This window comes from Peromyscus maniculatus, chromosome 3 (genome assembly GCF_049852395.1).
Source record: "Peromyscus maniculatus bairdii isolate BWxNUB_F1_BW_parent chromosome 3, HU_Pman_BW_mat_3.1, whole genome shotgun sequence".
Classification (NCBI taxonomy): Eukaryota; Metazoa; Chordata; class Mammalia; order Rodentia; family Cricetidae; genus Peromyscus; species Peromyscus maniculatus.
The window spans coordinates 79,229,254-79,245,440 of NC_134854.1; the positions used below are offsets into that span (position 1 = coordinate 79,229,254).

The following is a 16,187-nucleotide window of genomic DNA, read 5'->3' on the forward strand; positions in this document are numbered from 1 at the left end:
TCCTATTATTTGTGTTACTTTGCACACGATCACCAACAATTCAGGGTTAAAGACAAACAAGGATGCCTGTGTTTGTGTGTTGATATGTTCCAGTGTTAACTGATAGGCCTGCCTTATTTCAGGTCCCAGAGGTTCAGACCCTGACTGGGTCAGCAGCTCGGACCAAGCTGGAGACAGGAAGAGCAAAGGAAGCTTAAGATCACACCAGAAAGGAAAAAGAGTACCACTTATCTTTTTCTGACAAAATTGTACCCAAACAAAATAAGAAAATACAAAACAAAAATGAAGATAGAAATGATATAGCCAATCTTTATAAAGATGTGAAAAGCCAAGTTAGCAAGCTTTGGGGCACTTATTGTGAGAGAGCAGAATGGAGTTTATGCAGGGTGTATTTCTTCAGTAGCAGCATGCCCCATCTGTCCACACTTCCCCCTCTGGCTTCCAAATCTGTCATTTCATATTACCTCCAGTCATCCTTTGAGAGGTTGACAAGAATATTCATCTCCTCGTCCTCCTGCAGAAGGCGGTAGGCTGCACTCAAGTGGTGATTCTCCAGGACAGATCTGTCATTGTACAGGATAGCTGGATCCGACCTGGGTGGAGAGACACATGAACTCCTTCAGGCTGGGCATAGCTGAGATCCCTTCTGCTCACTCGGACACGTTTTTGGTGTGCTGTCACCCTTTCCTGTTCTTAGAAATGGTCTTGTCCCCATGCCATTTGGGTCACCAACAGCTCAAACTAACATTACATTATGATAACATAACATTGTCAGTAGATACAAGAAAAGAACTTTACTATCAGTACGTGGGTGTGCCATGTGTGACATTCAGCCTTAGCATGCCAACACCTGCTTTATTTATAGCAAGACCTCAATTACCTGCACCAGTGGCAAAAGTGACTTTTAAAAATGTCAATGTGTTAAACTTTCTTAGGATTTCTAGAATAACTTTAATTTTTATGTAATCCAATCAATATCCTGGTTAATTTATTTTAGTTGTAATTCTCTAAGTACATATCACATGGTGGTTACTATCTGCAAGGTGACTCTATAACTTGATCTTAAATTGTTTTTTCATAGAAATGCCAAACATGGGTAGGTGAAAGCAGAGAATATAATTTGTATATATCCTCAAAGACTATTCTGTAGTTGAGTATTGCCTAACATAGGACTGTACATCATTCTAATATCTCAAGGTTAATTTAAGCTTGGATTATCAGAGCTCATTGTTTCTCAGCTAGGGTACCATCCTATAGATAGGAAGTGTCATCTCAGAGTCCCAGAACAACCAAGTCACAGGACTGTGATGGAAGTGAGGTCTTTTGACAACAGGACTGATATGTCCGAAGACAACACCTACCCATGCTGACCAAACTGGGGAGGAGTCTAGTACACCTTAAAAATCTTAGGCTTAACATTTGATCTATCAAGGAAGAAGGGTCTGGCCACACAGTTTTCTAAACGGGGATAACTTGTGCTCAGGTGAACTGGACAAAGCTTTGCTGAGGGCCAATGTGTCAATGCTTCAATTTAATTCCGAAGTTAGATATTGGTAGATGTGTGTACTTTGTGGCATTAAGCTCCTGTTTACCTCCTATGACTTACAGGTTTTCCAGTGGGTTGACTGAATTTGTTCTTGGTCTCTAAGCAAGCTCCATGCAGTTGCCCCACCCACCCCTCTTCCTTAGGCATCTGTGGGTCATGGCATTGTCCTCCAGGCAAAGCTTCCACCCAGACTTCTGGGGATCTGCCCATATTTAAAGGCCTTGGAACAATGACAAAAATATGCTCCCAGGAGTCCAGACCACTCTAGCTGGGGAGACGGAGTGAGAACTACAGAGAATAGCATAAGTACTTTCCTTTGCTTTCATCCCTTTCTGAACACAGAACAGAAAATACCATCTTCTTCTGTGTGCCACAGGGGAGGGAAGAGAGGAGAGCACAGAGAAAGAGAAGAATATCTCACCAGAAGCTCAGAGACCAGGGGGTGAGAAGGAGTCATATTGTTAGTTTAACGGGAGCCCTCCAATGATTAGCTGAACTCAGTGACGTCATTTACATGACATCTGGGACTCTATGCAACCTGTGCCACACCTATTAGAAACAGGTAGAGTAGGCACAGAACATACATAAATAACGAGTGAACATTACAATAGCGAAGAAAGGAGGACCCACTCCCTTTGGATCTGAATAAAATATGAGAAACAGCAGCAGGTGGTTTTTAAAATGCTGCGTGTTCAATGAAGCCACCCAGGTTCCTGTCTTGTTTACAAGTCAATCTTTTCAAAATTCCAAATAGAGCAACCTCAGAAGAGGAAATGACAAACACACAACTCACTGACATCTAAAATTCTATCCCTGCCTCCTCGTGCCTTTTCTGCACACATTTCGACCACCTCACCGGGTCTGAATGTGGAAATTGTTGGTAGTTCCAGTATGTTCATAGTCATGGATGGCAGCCGAGAAGATTATTGCAAAGATCTCCAGCTCCGTCAGCCAGTTCTGAAAGAGAGAGTCACAGCAAGCAGATAATGGGTCTCTTGCTCAGACAGTTCAGCATGCTGACAACATACCCCCCCCCCCACTGCCTTCTACCCTGCAGCTACTGACTATTGCCAAACAAGTTCTCTTACACATGGAAGTAACTGGGGCTTTTCCTCATTGAGGAGACTGCGGACTTGTAGTTTGAACACAACGTGCAAGGTTGCAAGAACTAGTACTCTGATCTGACATTCCAGAAAGGCAGCAACAGTCAATATGAAGAACTTTAAAAAGCCCTCATCAAATATCCCTCCAACTTGAAATAAAATTCTTGTTTCTCTTTCCTTTCCTCTTTCTGTCCATTCCCCTCCCCCCCCAAAAAAAAATCCAACACAATACCCTCTCTGATTTATACAGACCTCATTAAATTTTTAACACAATAGCAAGCACTAATAGCAAAACGCCTAATGTCTGATTATGGGAGAAATGTCTCTACAAGTTGGGGGAGACACATATACAGAAATAAATAAGACAGATATACAGAAACAGATGTTTAGAGGGACTGATTCCATTCATAACCCTGGTTCAGTAGTTTGTCAAGTCTGTCCAGGGGCCAGCAGAATTAGCAACACTTGAGATACAATACAAATATAAGCAAATTCTCTGGCTCTACCTAATCTCACTGAATCAGAAACTGTTCGTTGTGGCTCAGCAATCTGTACTCTATCAAGTGTTCCAGATAGTTCTGATGTACACCGGGGTTTAAGAATCACTGTGCTGCTGGAAGTTCCCTTAACTGAGTCCCACTGAATGGGCTCTGTGACTCACAGATACTTCCCATCCCTGTGTACCTGGGTACCTCTTGCTTACATCTCAGCAGCACACACAACGTATGTGACAACTGCAAATCCACAGAGAACTGTAAAAGTTGATAGTCTCCAATCAGTTCATTTCCTGTGGTGGTTTGAATGGCAATGGTCCCCAGAGGCTCATATATTTGCACTCTTGGGCTCCAGTTGGAGAGGTTTGGGAGGAGTGGCCTTGTGAGAGGAAGTCCATCCCTGAAGGCAGGCTCCGAGAGTTTGAAGACTTGCACCATTTCCAGCTGCTCTGAGACCTCTTGCCATGCCCTTACTCTGCTATCATGGACTCATCCCCTGGGAAACATCAGCCAAAACAAACCCTCTCTCTCTTCCTTAAGATGCTGCTGGTCATGGTGTTTTGTCAAAGAAACAGAAAAGTAACTAATACACTTGGTGAGTTTTTTTAAGTTCCCACTTCATTTTATTTAAACAAAAGGAAGTCACATTTTTTAATTTAATTAAATTTAATTTTACAATATAATTTAATTCTACATATCAGGCACGAATTCCCTTGTTCTCCCCCCTCCCACTCCCTCCCCTTCCCTCCAACACCCCCCCATTCCCATCTCCTCCAGGGCAAAGATTCACCCAAGGATTAAGATCAACCTGGTAGACTCAGTCCAGGCAGGTGCAGTCCCCTCCTCCCAGGCTGAGCCCCCACAATAGACTGCTGGCAATGGTCAAGGGAAGTCACGTTTTTATATATGGGGACAGGGCTGGTGGGGGAGAAAATGAGCACCCAAACCAGCCAACTCAGAAAAAAGACCACGGTCTCAGATTACAATGAGTACATGAGATATATGTGTATGACTGAAGTTCATACAAAGTGATTCATAATAATCATACACATTTTGTAGTTTTCCACTTAAGTATTTCTTTCAAATAATTGCTAATTTTGGCTATTAACAAAGGAAATTCCTGAGAATTAGACAATCTATGAAAAAGTGACTTCATATTAAAGAATAAAGATACTTTAAAAATTATTTCTAACAATTTGTAGCATGAAATTTAAAAAAAAAAAAAATCTCTCCCAATACTCAATAATGTGCCTGAAAGTTACAGACTGAGATTCAAGGAATGGAAAGGCAAAGAGAACAGACTAAGAGAAAAATTTCTGAAATGAGGTAGAAAAGAGATATGGATGGGCTGGTGAGGTGGCCTGTCAGGTGAAACTGCCCACTGCCACACCTACAACAGGAGTTCAGGCTCTGAGACCCACAAGAAGTCACACCCACCCCCCCACCCCCACACACACACACACGCATGCTCGCATGCACGCACGCAGGCACACACATGCACACACAGCAGCAGCAGCAGCACCAGCGGCAGCAGCACATGTCCTACTCCAAGTGAATAATAAGTAAATGTAATAACTACACTATAAATGAGGAAAGATTGTGGGAAAACTGAGGCTGTCTTTCCAAGGATGGTAAGAGCTCAGTCACCTCCTCACACAGGAAGGCTCAAGGTGCAGCAGAACCTGCCTTGGGCGCTTTTAAAAAATACTGTTTTTATTCTTTGAAAGTTTCAGGCATTTATACACTATATTTTGATTATATCCATCTACCAACACTTCTCCTTAATTCTCCCAGCTCCCTCCGCCTTGTCTTTCTCCTGCTATTATGTCCCTGTTTTTGTCACTGTTCTTTGTTTTTCTTTTAAAGATTTATTTATTTTTTACTATATGTATACAGGTGTTTTGCCTGCATGTGTGTCTGTACACTACATGCATGTACTGACCACAGAAGCCAGGCGAAGCCATTAGATCCCCTAGAACTGGGGTCACAGAAATTGTGAGCCATCATATTGGAACTGCTGGGAACTGAACCTGGGGCCTCTGCAAGAGCAGCTTGTTTTCTTAACCACTGAGGTTAGGCCCCCATGCCCTCTTTCTAAATGTAGAACCTCACATAACTTTCACATGTCCATAAAGGAGCTCCCTGTGCAGTTGTTATCCCCACTTTAAAAACTGAGAAAATGAGACCAGAGGAATCTCAGGATCCATCCAAAGTCACACAGTTGTTCACAGGACAAGCCATACAATCAATATGTTTCCAGAATTCTCACCTCTCATCTGTAGGTTAAATTTCCTTTGTTTATATTCTGTATTCATTTAATTTTGTGTAAACTTATGAATGAATAACATTATATGAGATCTCTTCTCGATATTGTCCATATATATAAATATATATTTTTTCCTTTTTTTTTTTTTTTTGATAAAAGGTCTCATAGACCACACCATTCAAAACTCTGTATGTGGTCCAGTCTGGCCGTGAACTTACAGAAATCCTTTTTTCTTAGCCTCCTGGGTGCTAGAATTACAGGCTTGCAACTCTGCATCTGGCTATATTGGTGTATTTTCTTCCCTAATATCATATTATCGCTAATATGCTTTTGAACCATTCCCTGTATATAAGTCTTGTTCTAGTCCTATATAAAGTCAATGCCATGTTTTAAAATAAGAGAGTAGATGGGAGTCAGCATAGAGCCTAAACAAATCCAAGTCATAAAACATCAGTAGTTTAAGCATCAGAAAGCCTGCAAAGGAAGAATTCCCACATTACAAATAACAGGCACACTTCCTTCTTGCCCAAACACACTAACTGCTATTCTTAGTTATCACTTACCTTCTAAAAAACTTAAACAGCAAAGGATCAAACAGGTATACAGCAAAATCTAAACTTTTCCTTTGAAACTCATTTTAAAACCCAAGCCTTGTGATGATCAGTGTGCATACTGGCTTAGGGATAAGAAAGGCAAAAAAGGATATCTGGGGAAAGAAAGGGGGAGCCTGAAACAATTTCACAGAGAATAGGCAATCAAAACAAGCCTTGGTGATGGTGACTGGGAGAGCATGGAGTGGAGGAGGGCATTTTTCAAAAGCACTGTCCATCTTGAGTAATGAAATGTGCCCCTGAACTAAAGCAGGAATTAGGGCAGACTGAGGCTTCAAACATCAGACATTAAAAGCCAGAGTGAGTGAGGAATGTAAACTGTCTCAACAGGCAGAGGTGTTTACATCCCAGAGAGGATCAGAGCCAGCCCAGCACTCCAGGAAGAACATTTGTCTGAATAAAGAGGAGGGATGAAAAGGTCTTCAGCACGTGTAAATACCATGGAGGTAGAAGCCATTGGACTTAGAACTGGATGTACTGTAGGTATGGATAAAAAGAAGTTATAGTCAAGAGAACAACAGATTACATTTGAAATCCAAACACTGAGCCAGTAACCAAACACTTCCCAGGTGGTATCAGATGGCATCCTTGGTAAAAGTAAAGATGGAGAAGGCAGAAGAAGCCATTGTGAGGAAAGCTGGGATTCATACTTTAATGTGGCTCCAATTTCCTTGCATTTTTCAACTTAATTACTGTGAATGCTGAGGTTTTATGTCAAAATATAAGCAACCAGAAATTTAAGCTACACAGGCATTTTGTTCTAGGATTATTTGACTGTGTTTTCCTGTCTTCCAAATTGGTGTGTCACAGCTCATTCACTGACAGAGCAGCTTTGACACCTGAAGGTGGTGTATTTCAGACTGTGACATCTGTGGCTCAGAAAAGCAAGCTGTGCACTTGGGTGTGTGGGTGGGTGATGGTAAGCGTACACAACAGAGGAAATCTGAAGGAAATGGACATGGGTCATTGTCCACTGCTACAGGATACATTACTCTAAGTAAGCTGTGACTTTGCTGTGTGAACAGCAGTTTCTACTTCTACATTATTGTCCTTCAGAAATCACCACAAAAAGATACATGTATGCACACACACACACACACACACACACACACACACACACACAAAGAAGGGGTGGGTCATGGGAAGATGGCTGAATAGATCAAGTGTTTGTCACACAAACACAAAGAACCGAGTTCCATTGCCAGCATCCATATAAAAAGCCAGGTTTGGTAGCTGTAATCCCAGGGCTAGAGAGATGGAAATGTGCAGGTCCCTGGGGTGCACTGACCAGCCAGTTTAGCCTAACTGGCAAGCTCTCAGCCAGTAAGAGAGTCCCTCTCAAAGACAAGGTAGAGGGGCCCAATGAAGGACACCTGAGGTTGTCTTCTGTCCTCCTCATGCTCATCATGCATATACATGTACCTACTTATAAACTTGTGCATACATGCATACACTGCAAATAACTGAGCATGATACATCTTTGGCTGCTAGACCATTGATGCTAATGATGACCTGCATTAGCAAAAATGTTTCAGCATTTTCCTTTAGAGCTGATGAAGCTGTTAGATTCATGTTTATATTGCACAGGATACTACACACAATAGGTACTAAAAATATGTTGACCAGAGCTCAGAGCACTAGGCTGCCTCTGCTTTAATCTGCTCTACATTACCATCAAGTATGCACCCCTGAGGATTCCCAGATACAAGGAGTTCTTTTTCACCAAAGATACTGCAGAATTACGGCCAAACACCTAAATGCATGGTCAGTGGATTCAGACCTGGGAGACTAGAGAGATTGGTTCACTGTTTAAGATTACTTTCCGCTTTTGTAGAGGACCTAGGTTCGTGCCAGGCATGAGCACCCATGTTCAGAGCCCAGCATGAGGACCCAGGTTCATGCTCCCCATCATAGTGACAATGGACTGAACCTCTGAACTGTAAACCACCCAATTAAATGTCTTCCTTTATAAGAGTTGCCATAGTCATGGTGTCTCTCCACACACAGCAAGTGAAAACCTTAACTAAGACATGTACTATGACAAGTATGTGAGATAAATCATATTATAAAGACAAAAGCTGATTTGGACTCATGAAGGTTCCAGTCCATGACTGATTGACAGTTGTTTTGAAGGTGGTAACACATCATGAAGCAAGACAAGCTGTATGCTTACACTTAATGGAATTGCAAAGGGCCAGGAAGGAAGAGGAGAGGAGTCCTGGTCTTCTTAAGGACACCAGTCCTATTTGTATGAGCTCTGCCTTTATTATCCCATTGCTTCTCTAAGTCCTTACCACCTCGTTCCATCACCATGGAGTAGTTTAACAAAGCACCCAGCTCATACATAATCAGTGCTCAATAAACCTTTGCGTATATGGTTTGAACTGAAAACTCCATTGATGTATTTGTCGTTTTCATCACCTATTCTGTTTCTATAGCTTTGTCAATAGTTTAGCATTAGTCAGATAAGAACTACCTTCTTGCTACATACTGTTCCTTTCCAAATCTACCATTTTTAACACAGAAAAACATACATTTTGTATGGCTTCCTGCTGTGGGATGGTCTATATGTTAAATTACTCTGATTGGTCAATAAATAAAACACTGATTGGCCAGTGGCCAGGCAGGAAGCAAAGGCGGGACTAACAGAGGAGAAAAGAAAGAACAGGAAGGCAGAAGGAGTCACTGCCAGCCGCCACCACCATGACAAGCACCATGTGAAGATGCTGGTAAGCCACGAGCCACGTGGCAAGGTATAGATTTATGGAAATGGATTAATTTAAGCTATAAGAACAGTTAGCAAGAAGCCTGACATGGCCATACAGTTTGTAAGCAATATAAGTCTCTGTGTTTACTTGGTTGGGTCTGAGCAGCTGTGGAACTGGCAGGTGACAAAGATTTGTCCTGACTGTGGGCAAGGCAGGAAAACTCTAGTTACAGCTTTCAGACTTATCAAGTTATACATTAAATTTTTTGGAACTGAATTAGTATTTATTGTTTTGAGAAAAATTTCCATCCATACAACCCAAAAGTTTCCCATTTAAAACACAGCACTCCACTCATTGAAACATCGGTTTTGAGTCCTTTGAGTTTTATAGTTTCCTGTTTACAGTTTTGAAGTTGCTTCTAGATAACCATACATTTTTTTTAACTGCTGAGAATGTACTTTTTACATCATATGTATTCATTTCCAGTGCATGAAAAGCTCTTGCAAATTTTCTCAGCATTTTATTCTTTTAAAATAGCATATTGCATTCCATGGGTTCTGTAGAAAAATGTTCAATAGTTATCTTAGTGTGTCAGTCCATGTCTTCATGAGTCTGTCTTAGCAGACACTTCTGCATCAGTCTAGGTCTTCATGGGTCTGTTTTGGTGTGGACAATTCTGTTTTACTCCATGTTTTCATGGATATTATTATTTAGTATGGCTTCTGGTCTCAGTTTTTTTTTATAGAAACTCTTCAATCTCATAAAATGAGTCCTCTCTGTAATATTTCTATAATTTTGAAATGGCTTCTTATATAGTATTTTTCCAAAACGAGCCTTTTAAACAAAAACTAAAACATGATCATAGATTTGGGGGAAATTCTACAATAATCTAGTAATAATATTTTCTAATTTGAAGGAAAGAGAATAGTCAATATTTTTGACATTTTATTCCTGGCCATCCTTTAGATAAAAGTTTTCTTACATTTCAGACCAGAGGAAATCTGGGCATAGAGACTCAATGTTTTATCACAGGCTATAATATCTATTAAGTAATTAAGGAGGGATTTATATGTAGTATATCTAGCTTCAAGGCTTACTCTTCCCACTGTATGCTAAATTTAATTCAGTGAGCTACTAGACTGAGCCAGTCAGCAAAAAAGACAAGAAACTACGTGCTGGCTTGTGGTTGATTTGCCATGCCCAAACAATTTCTGTCTCGCTCTTCCTGTAAGTGGCCTGGAGGGACCTGTGAAAATGGATTGCCACTCTCTTAACCCAGAAAATCATGCAAGCCAAGAGATCAAATCTTTGTTTTCACTTTAAAAACATGCCTGAATCTTCCCAGGCCATCAAGTGTGTGCATATCCAAAATGCTACCGGCATCTGAAAGATGTCATTCTGAAGGAGCTGTGCATGCCATTTCCATGATTGGTTTGCTTAGTTTTTCTAAGAACTGATTCTAATATTTCCAAACTTGCTCAGTATTTCGAACTTTTAAAACTGCATATTGCATTCCCTGAGATTCATAGGAAAATACTCCTTGTCAGTTCATAGTTCAAGCATCACATACTGGTGGCATCAGCACCTGTGCTCAAGTCCACACAGTGGGGCTGGACTTGTGGTCACTGACCCAAAAGCAGTGCTCAATTTTTGTTGCATGTACTTAAAAGAGCAGAGAGCACATTTGAGCTTCCAGGTTTAGATGCAGATTCCCTAGTTACTGAATATATCAAGGTCAACAAGATGTGAGCCAAAAATACAATGTTCATGCTCAGAATAACCCATGCCACACTAAGATGAGCCCCATGGAGAAGGAATAAACTGTTCCTAAGCCATAGGAGGGGCCATCACAGAAGAAAGAGATACCCCAGAGCAAACTGCAGAAACAAAACATATGGCATGGGGATGCGGTGGTATTGTGTTCCCCTAATAAACTTATCTGGGGTCAGAGACAGAACAGCCACTAGATACAAAAGTTAGAAAATGGTGGCACTCACACCTTTAATCCTAGCATTTCAGAAGTAGAAATCCCTCTGGATCTCTGTGCATTCAAAGTTGCATTGCAAACAGCCAAGCATGGTGACACACGCCTTTAATCCCAGAAAGCGAGCCTTTAATCCCAGGGAGTGATGGTAGAAAGGAAAGATACATAAAGCATGAAGACCAGAAACCAGAAGCATTTGGCTGGTTAAGCTTTTAGATGGTTAAGCTTCAGGCTCTCAAGCAGCAGTTCAGCTGAGAGCCACTGGGATGAGGACACAGAAGCATCCAGTCTGAGGAAACAAGACCAGCTGAGAAGTTGGCCAGCTGAGGTTAGCTTTGGCTTGTTCTGTCTCTCTGATCTTCCAGAATTCACCCCAATACCTGGTCCGGGTTTGATCTTATTAATAAGGACTTTTTAAGATTCATACTACATGGGGATAAATTCAGCACACAATAAATTCAAATAGAGGTTAAAATAAAATTCTATAGGTGTTCTGAAGGATATCTCAATGAAAGCTATTTCGGTTGTTCATTTGTTTTTGTTTTTTGTTTTACTTTGTTTTGCCACCATTTTCTATGAATATTAAAATTGATGGATTGTATGGAAGTAAATAAGGCAACGGGGCTTGTGGAATGATTCAGTTGACCAAGGTACTTCATGACGAACCAGAAAATCTGAGTTCAATCCATGGCCTCCACAAGGTAGAAGGAGAGAATTGACTGCTACAAATTGTCCTCTGTCATCTAAATGTGTTCTCTCCATACCCATACACAATAAACAAACAAACAAATAAATAAATAACAATGAAAAATTTAAAAGTCAAAGACACAATCAATTTGAACAAGCTAGTTAATCAAATGGATTAGAGAAAAGACATCTAAAACCATCTAAAGAACTGAAAAGCAGAACTATAATAATGATATTTCAAATGAATAGAAACCCTTAGCTATAAAAAATGTGTAAGATATGAATAACCAGAAAAAAAGACCTATCATGTTAAGCCAAATATGAGTTGGAGGAATGGTTGATGAATCTACTGAACATAATTTCAGAATAAGTGAATGTCATTGTTAATTGACTGTTGCCAAGGGTCAAGATAATCATTCTATATGTGGCAATATATATTTAGTTCTTGTAATATTCTTTAATTGGTCATTATCAATTTCATTGGGCCCAAGAAGAAGAAGAACATCTCAGAGAACCCCAAAGCTCTCCACAGTTATCAGAGGGATACTTCAGAGCACTCTCCATATAGATCAGGGGAGCACTCCAGAGAACCCCAAGGCTCTCCATGATGACTATGAGAACACTTCAGAACACCCCAAGCCTCTCCATAAGGATTGGGGGATGCTGGAAGATAGGGAGTTCACAAGGTATTCATTCACACTGGATGCTTCCTCATCACATCTGGAACACCCTCCAACAAACGAGAGCCTCTGCCTCTACTTACCGCTACTCCCGTCTTGTAGAGGAGGTAATGCACAGTCTGTGTGACGTCGGCAGCATGCATCAAGTTGTGGTAAGGATTTTTGTGCTTGCTGTACCCCACTTCCAGGGCCTCCACAAATGAGACAAGTGCAGAAATGGGGATCTGAAAGAGAACAGTAAGCTTCATTCACTGAAGGACAGACTTATCTTAAGAAAAACATTAAGGTCCCCACCTTGCTCATTTTGGGGGCCGTTGTGGATCACATGAGGAAGCAACAATGTTTAACAGTTAATTAAATTCCCTGGTGAAACTGTCAGAGACATTGAAAATCTTAATACCAAGTCCCTGGTTGAAGAACAGTCAGTCTTACAAATTCCTCAGTTCAGGCTGCTGTGGGAGGTTCTGTATGGCAAATATGGCCGCCAGGACAATCGAGATGTAAGGTACTGGTAAGCCACAAGCCACGTGACAAAGTATAGATTAATAGAAATGGGTTAATTTGTGATAGAAGTAGATAACAAGAAGCCTGCCATGGCCATACAGTTTATAAGTAACATAAGAGTCTGTGTATTTATTTTATAAGTGGGCTACAGGACTGCTGGGCTTGGTGGAACCTGGAGAGAAGCTTTCCAGCTAAATCAGGCAACCAAACTATACAGATTCATCTCAAAGACATTTTGTTTAAAATGTAAAACAGTGTTTTTTGATGTACACATAGGCAACCCCATTCGTTATTGGTGACTACTAAAATTCTGTATTTCTTTGTAGTTTATCTGTTCTTAGTCTTTTCCTCCAATCCCAAGAAGGAAGAGATGCTACGCAGGACTAATGTCATAAACCATATTGAGGAACTTACAAATTCCACTGGGAATTACTGTAGTTTATGAAATTTTTAACAATTTGTAACATTTCACCAGCAGAAGAAGACTTTCCAAACTGCAAGTCACTAATAATAGATCATTGGGGGGTAAAAAGACATATCCTGTTCATTTCTCATACACACTACTACACTGTGTTCCCCCATATTTCTAATGCATGCAATGACCCCTTTCAAAGAACATGGCTTCGAGGAAGTCACACCAGTGGCCACTTACATCTGTCACATCACAGTCATTTTCTAACTTAAGTTTTTTTGTGTTCTTTATGCTTTCTCGTGTTAAGTATGCTGCACAGTATATGTTAATTTTTCTCAAGTCATAAAGATGTGCACATTTTCTCAGAATCACCAGTCCATTGGGATAGCATTTTCAACTGATTGCTTTTTCAGTTCAAATATGTATAATACACACAGCTTGCTCTCCTGTATAGCAAAGATCTGCAAATGTTACATACAATTAAAGAGGACCTTCCAGATATTTATCATGCTAATTGTGAGATTATTGATACAGTTGAGGTAAAATCCCTAGTCCAAGGCTGGGGGTGAAGAAAAGGGTGTGTGTTCCTAGAGACTAACATATTCAAAAGGAAATTCAACTATAATAATCACAGCAAGCCTCTTAAATTCTAACCATTAGTGGATTCTTGAAATTTTAATTATGTTCTTTAGTTGTAGAATTCAGGAGGCAAGAGAAAGAAGGATTACTGCTAGTCCAAGGCCATCCAGGGTTACTTTGCAAGTTCCTTTCTTGTAAAATCAAAGTAAGTAGGTACGCAAGGAAATGTCTTTCAGAGGGCATAGATGAGCTTATCATTTTTTACAGTTAAGATCAAGGGAGCTTGGGTTTTGGGGCTGCTCTGGCAGTCTATGAGCCAGTGAGAAGCCAAGTAAAGGTGTTCACACAACTTTTGTTCCAAGAAAAGTGTCTCCAGTACCCATGGTTCCTTGCAGTTTCTGATGTAGGCACAACGAAGGACAAAGGACGTTGCCATAAGTGATTTGTGGTCATGTAGAAAGCATGTGCTTCAATACAGCTCTTAAGAAAGTGACAAAGACTTACTCTGTCCAGAGACATCAACATTTGTATGTAAAACAACCTACAACGTTCCAGAGATACATCACACTCATCTGATGAATGAAGTCTGAGGAAATAAACTGGACAGAGGTTCCCTTGAGGACCTGTCCTGATCTGAAAAGGCTGTGCAGGTTGGTGGCTGAGGGGCTGACCCTGGACATAATATATTCTCTTTATTTAAAGCAAGGAATTAATCTGAAGCATGGGTGGCTGGGAAACACCAATGATCTGTCATGGATAAGTGGGAGTGTTGTCTGAATGCGGCATGGGGTGGGGGGAAAGTTTATGGAAGTTGCTAAGCTCACGCTGTCTCCATTGCTACCTCTCAGCCAAGAGCGGTCAATAGGGCACATAGTCATGATGACGTGAGGTGGAGTGCCCATTGGTGGGCAGCACCTAGGGCAGACTCAGCTACTGTAGGCAGTGCTTCTCAGAAGACAGGTCTCCATACCACTTCTCTAGTCTGCTTTCCAGCAAGATCCACCAGTCAGCATGTAAAGAACAAAGACTTCCACAAGGAAGATAGCCCCATTGGAATGATGGCCACAGTTGCCCACAACAGTTTCCTATCTACTTAAAAGGATTCCCTTGGTCTTGACATAGAAATCATGTGAGGATAGAAATTTTTTTGCAGTTTATCTTTTTAATGGGGTACTGACCTTAAAACGGCTGATCAGGTCATAGCGTGTGAGTAATTCATAGAAAATGAATTTCAATGCATGATCTCCACTGGCCTCATTGAGCGAAAAGACGTCAAAGGACCACTTGTCCACATCCTGCAGGACAGGGCAGGGAGAAAGCACTATTAGTTCATATCACCTGTGCAACTGCTAATCTATCCACGTTTGAGTCTGCCGGTAGCCCACACCTGTGACTATATGGCTCAAGACTGAAGAACTCTCGGTAGCTTTCTAGTGTGGTAGCACAAGAACACTTACTGTTAAAACAAAACAAAAACAAAAACAAAGAACTTTATTATCCAGCAGCAATATTGACAGGCATCATGAGTGGTAAAAAATATGTAATTTATCAAACAATTCTTAGGTGGTATGACAAGTTACATTTTACAGATGAGAAAATGGATAGTTACCTAATTCCTCAAAGGCCTATTAGAAGTACAAGCTTGGGACACATGTGGGATGAGGACCCCTATGCCTTCCACACTAATGCCTCCTCTTGGGCTCCTTCCTTCAAGACCATCAACTAGCATTCTGGGTTCAAACCAGCTGGGGCACATCTCTAAATGCTCTCCAAGCCACTAACCTACTATGTAATGATATCCTCTGAGGCTAGAGTTGACACTGTAAAATCATTTAAAAGTGTGCAGAAGCATGTATGGTATAGAAGATAAAAATGGAATGCCACTTCAATATCCATGGCTAAGATGCACCCAAAGGGGAAAACCTTCACTTCAAGAACAGGAAAAATGCTCTCTGGAGCCACAAATCTGGTGACAAAGTTCTCCTATTGCTCTAACACTTTGGTGAAGGAAGGAAATGTAAAAACTGAACTGGACACACACCTTATATGAAGTACCTATTTGTTCACAAATACTGGCTCCAGAACACATGTAAACATTATCTTGTGTTCTTTTGACACAGCAACACCAGCCACTTGTGGACATAATAAACAAACATGTGTTTAAATCATAGTTAAATTGACAGGCATTTGGTGTCTTCATCACAGCATGGGTATTTCTCCGACACAGGCCTCATCCCCTAAGTACCCAGTGAGGACCCAGGACATAGATACCAAAATATACCCACAACTTGGAGTGTTGCTTGAGTTCTATAATTGGATCACTATGAGTCACAGTCACTGTCTGATACAGTCCTGAGGAGAAGGACACTAACAGCTCCAGGAAATGAGTAGCAGAGTGGGTATTCTGTCTGGGCCTTCATTTCAAGAAAATCTTAACTGTTATTCTTGAACTTCATTCTTCTCCCAAGCCACTTAGGGACTCTCTGAAAATACTAAGGATGCTGTAGGCCTCTGAATGATCCTGAGTCTGGAATTTGCATTTTAATGGGCACCCAGTTGAAGCACCTTAAACATGATTTCTCTTTTACCAAATTCTGCTCAGGGATAATTCCA

At 40.9% G+C, this 16,187-nt stretch overlaps 1 protein-coding gene across 7 annotated transcripts in view; it reads right to left on the reverse strand.

Moving 5' to 3' along the window:
* The window catches only part of Pde1c (phosphodiesterase 1C), a 429,787-nt gene that overhangs the window by 93,247 nt on the left and 320,353 nt on the right, over positions 1-16,187 (reverse strand). For all 7 annotated transcript variants that reach the window (XM_042273371.2, XM_076566854.1, XM_042273374.2 and 4 more), the window contains 4 exons: positions 14,753-14,869; positions 12,163-12,303; positions 2,403-2,503; positions 465-593 (listed from right to left, as the gene is read on the reverse strand). In XM_042273371.2, coding sequence (XP_042129305.1) covers positions 465-593; positions 2,403-2,503; positions 12,163-12,303; positions 14,753-14,869 — 488 coding nt within the window. The remainder of the gene's footprint in view (positions 1-464; positions 594-2,402; positions 2,504-12,162; positions 12,304-14,752; positions 14,870-16,187) is intronic.